This window comes from Anneissia japonica, unplaced genomic scaffold, assembly GCF_011630105.1.
Source record: "Anneissia japonica isolate Jap-2015-1 unplaced genomic scaffold, ASM1163010v1 scaffold288221_len503873_cov180, whole genome shotgun sequence".
Classification (NCBI taxonomy): domain Eukaryota; kingdom Metazoa; phylum Echinodermata; class Crinoidea; order Comatulida; family Comatulidae; genus Anneissia; species Anneissia japonica.
In genome coordinates this window covers 231,406-236,121 of record NW_022686204.1, presented here as the reverse complement: position 1 = coordinate 236,121, position 4,716 = coordinate 231,406, and the positions used below count along the sequence as shown (strand labels likewise).

At 34.6% G+C, this 4,716-nt stretch overlaps 2 protein-coding genes across 3 annotated transcripts in view; both read right to left on the bottom strand.

Annotated features, from left to right (window-relative positions):
- Positions 1-668, bottom strand: part of LOC117113866 (RING finger protein 151-like) — a 9,509-nt gene extending 8,841 nt beyond the window's left edge. Inside the window, exon 1 of one of the 2 annotated variants that reach the window (XM_033257339.1) lies at positions 332-668. The gene's annotated coding sequence lies outside the window, so the exon portion shown is untranslated. The remainder of the gene's footprint in view (positions 1-331) is intronic. The other variant, XM_033257332.1, reaches the window with a different exon arrangement.
- A 1,550-nt stretch (positions 669-2,218) lies between these two features.
- Positions 2,219-4,716, bottom strand: part of LOC117113824 (mediator of RNA polymerase II transcription subunit 15-like) — a 25,189-nt gene continuing 22,691 nt past the window's right edge. The window contains exon 4 of the mRNA XM_033257269.1: positions 2,219-3,766. Within this exon, the coding sequence (XP_033113160.1) occupies positions 2,581-3,766 (1,186 nt within the window). The 3' untranslated portion in view covers positions 2,219-2,580. The remainder of the gene's footprint in view (positions 3,767-4,716) is intronic.

Below are 4,716 nucleotides of genomic sequence, written 5' to 3'. Positions count from 1 at the left end.
ATTCATACATGTGATTAATAACTTATAATTGTACTATGGTACATAAAAAAAAACGTACGCAGACAGCACCGAACAAAGAGAAGGGATTGTCCTAGGTGCGTGTGACATCATCACCTTCACCTAAAAATGGGAGGGGCAGTAAATATCTGCCTCTTTCCTCTGTTCGTCGTTTAAAGGGGTCTCCGTTCCAAGACGGGTGAGAAACAGTGTAAGCTACTACCGTACCGCATTCATGCTACTATTGTCGGCATATAGGCCGCTATTTAATCAAGAACTATCACGACAAATCTAAACGATAAAACGGAGAAACTGCACATTGTTTTCAACTTACCAAATGCACTATCACCGATGAGATTTATCTAAAATCGAGCCTCATCGTTGCTGTCCGTAAACCATGAATAATAGGCCTACACTTTCTCGAGATAAAAAAAAAACAGCCAGGGATTCTGCTACACAAACGGCTTTGAGCTAATTTTTACGGCTGTCTGTTCTCCCTGCAGACGTGTTGGCTTAAATAACACTAAATTGACAACAGTCCACATCGCAGTTTAACATTAGATCCACGCATGCGTAACCGACCTCGGGATTACACATATGACCGTCAAGACTTCTATACTTTTATGATTTAGTCTTTTGTAAAGGTATTGGTGACGTATGCAGAGGTAGACATAGACAGAAGAAGAATGTCTTTGTACAGTTTTAATCTTGCAATATGCATAAAGTCATTATTATTGTAGATCCTTTTCAAAAATACTACCACATTGATATTCCAGGGTTCATAATAATGCATCATATGCCTAATGATTATTATGAATATTAATAAATAATAATAATAATGATTACGAATAAAGAATAATAATAAAGATTATGAATATTAAGAAATGATAATTAATATTAATTAATAAATTAATACTACAGTACTAATAATAATGAAATAATAAAATAATAATATCTCTTATAGATATAAAACATATCGTGACCAAAGGCCAAATTGCAAGTTATTTAAAATTTGCAAGAACATTTAAAATTCATAAATGAATAATAAAACAAATAAATGTATCTGCATAGTTACTTGCACTGCACATAAATGGTGAATAAAGTGTGCAGACACAGATGGTAATAATAAGAATAGTAATTATATTATTTATATTTAAACGTTTAATTTATTTATCCACATATATTCATAATAATAACACAATTTGTACTAATAATAGTAATTATAATATTAATAATAATTAATAATACTGTAATAATAAATGTAAATTTTATTCTGTCTTCCGACGTCAGCATCACAAAGTTCCCAAAATGACACAGGGTGCCATATCTAAATCAGAGACCAGCACATGAGACTGGGCCACTTCACAACCCATCAAGCCTGACCGCTTTCAACAACCTAGCCGCTAACTATGCACAATGAATAAGTACACCTTACTTGCAAAATGACCTGCTTAGAATTTCCTTATTACAATCTGTGTATAAATCTTACCTAGTATAGGCCTAAGTATTATTAACAAATTAATTAATTTATTTATTTGTTTATTATTTAACAGCTGTCTAAACTTGCTCAATTTATTCACAAGAAATTGTGTTTTTTTGGCCAAAATATTGTTTTTACATAGCATTATTATTGTTATTGTCAACTTTATTAGGCATGCAGTGTAAGCTGACCGATTATTTTGTATGATCATATGAGAGTGTGTGAAATTAATATGCAATGTACGTAACACATATACTTTGCATGTGTTCATCGGGAAGATTATGAAACAAAATGGACGGTGTGTACCACGTGACTTTCGTAAACCAAGGAGCGGAATGTCGCAACTCTTTATATATATGGCTCTGGCTGCGTAGAGCGTATCGTTTTTTCACGCTCCCAATGAGCGTTGTTGGCTCTCTTGTTCTATTTATACTCTTTGCCTAAACCTATATAAGTACCTTCCGCCTAAATGTTATTCTGCTGACAATTCTTCTGACTTCAACATCACAAAGTTATGAGAAACGGCTCCAAAAAAGACATGGGGTGCCATACTAACACATAGACCGGCACCTGTGACTAAGTCATTCCATAACCCAACAAGCCAGTCTTGCTTTCAAGCAATCTAGCCACTGAGTATGAACTATATTATAAATAGTTAAATGAATAAGTACCTTATTTGCATAAACATCTGAATAATCACTCTCTTAGAATTTCCTTATTTACACAGTATTAGTATTATTAATTATTTAATTTTATTATTGATAATTTGCCAGCCATAACTCAAATTTACCTATCTTTAATGTTAGCGTTGGATTGTGCCCTCACTAATATTCATGGAAATCATGTGTAAACTACTAGTGTAAGTTCCGGTTAAATATCCACTGCCTAATTATTACTTAGGCCAATATCTTTTTGTTCGACTTCCATGAACCTATTACACACATATGCAACTTTTAGAAGCTCATCTGGCGTTATTCAAACTTCATCTTCTTTACCGTTACCCCAATTAAAGTACACCATCCCGTTGGCGTCCTATCGGCTAAATGTCTACTGCCTAATTATTACTTATACCATGGCCAATATATTATTTTTCTAAATGTTTCTCATTGGGCGTTCGGCAATATATTTTCGGCTTCCATTAACCTGTTAGACAAAGATACAACTTTTAGCCATTCTTCTGGCGTAAATCCAACTTCACCTTCTTTACCGTCACCAAAATTAAAGTACACCATCCCGTTGTCTGCCTGTTGACACATTGGTTGTTGGTCAGGAAATGGTTCTTGTAAGCCAATTTGAGTTCTTAACTGGAAAAGTGGAGGTTCTGTATAATCCTGTTGCAATTGGCTACCTGGGTCTTGCAACTGTAATAGTTGTGACACGTGTTCTTGATGACCGATCGCTGGTACGTTGGGTGAGAATTGTTGCTGCTGCTGTTGAAAGGCGAGACGTTGGAAATTCTGTTGTTGCTGCTGTATCAGGTCAAACTGTAGCTCCATCTGTTGTCGACCGTCTACCTGCTGATGCTCTTCCATAGGTTGTTGCTGTTCCCTCAGTTGATGCTGCGCCATTGGCGAAAGATGATGCTGCTCCAATTGTTTTTGCGGTTGCTGATAATGATGACATGGATTACCCTGTTGTTGAAACATGTGGTTTCGCCTTTTCAACATATCCTGAAGATCGAGACAATCATCAAGTAATTGACTGAAGCTGCTAGTTGTTTCCTCATCAATACTCATGTTTTCTGGTTCCTCGGATCTTTCTTTACCTTGTTCATCAAGTTTTCGAATTCTATGTGCCATCCTTTCGAGAGAACTACAGATCTGGGACGATCCTTCAAGAGAAACAAAAATGAAGTTCTGGTTCAATCCCATCGAAATCGTCTCAGAAGATTCACGACCTTCTTCAGTTGCCATCACCATTTCTTTGGCTTTCAATGGAACGACAACCATTGAGATCAAACGAGTGTGCAGTGAGGTAGGCTGAGGTCTGTCTTCACCTAGCTCTTTATGTCTTTCCAGATATGGCTGCCACGTCTGCCCAAAGCTGAAGAAAATCTTGTGTCGTTTGAAGGACTCTCTGTTATCCTTACGCCTGCCAAAATTTTGGGACAACCAGGACCAAAACTGCCGTTGGAATGCTGGGTAGTCGAAGAGTTTCACTTTTTGGTTGGTTTCAATTTTAACAGGATCATCATTGGCGTGATATTGAGAGCTGTGGTAATACACAACAGTGCGGCATCGTCGCTTCGCGTATATGCATTCATCTTTGGTGTCGTATTCTAAAAGAAGTCTGCAAGAAAATATTCACGAAGATAATAATAATAATAATAATAATAATAATAATAATAATAATAATAATAATAATAATAATAATAATGATGTTAACAACAACAACAACAGCAGCAGCAGCAGCAACAGCAACAACAACAACAACAATAATAACAATAATAATAATAATAATAATAATAATAATAAAAATAATAATAATAATACTCATAATGATAATAATAATAATGTACAAAAAGCAAAACATATACCGTAAAACCTCCAATTAAAGCCCAGGGCTTCTTTTTTTGCGAACTTTAATGGGCTTTTTTTCGGGGTTACTTTTGCGAAGTAAAGACGGAGGCTTCTTTTCAAAATGAATGCTGTAAATTTTGGCAATTTGTACTATAAAACAATAAATAAGGCCACTGTATCATCTTTTTGTATCATAGAGTATACAACCGGCATTAAATCACCTAAAACTACTGAGGAAACCCAGCGTGTTTTTTTTTAAATTCATGTACAGTGTATGTACTGTACTATATCGAAAAGAAGCCTATGCTATATCTTGAAGAGAAGACAATGGACTTTTTTCGAGGCTGATTTTGTAAACTAAAGAGGGAGCTTCAATTCAAGATGGGCTTCTTCTCGAGAGTAAACCCACTGGGCTTAAATTCGAGGTTTTACGGTATAATCCTGAGTTTAATGTGCTACAAAACTATACTGGTAACTAATACCTATATAATTAAAAAAATAAAAACTGATCAAACATTAACAATATAACATTGGGTAGATCTATATAAATATAAGAGTGTATGCTAGGACTCTGAAATTGATGCTTATGAATAATATCAAAAAGTATATAGAAAACTATATATATAACAACAATATCATATACATCATAATATTTACATACGTATGAAATATATTTGTATGGCATAAAACTCATGAATATATATATAGAGGTATATATAT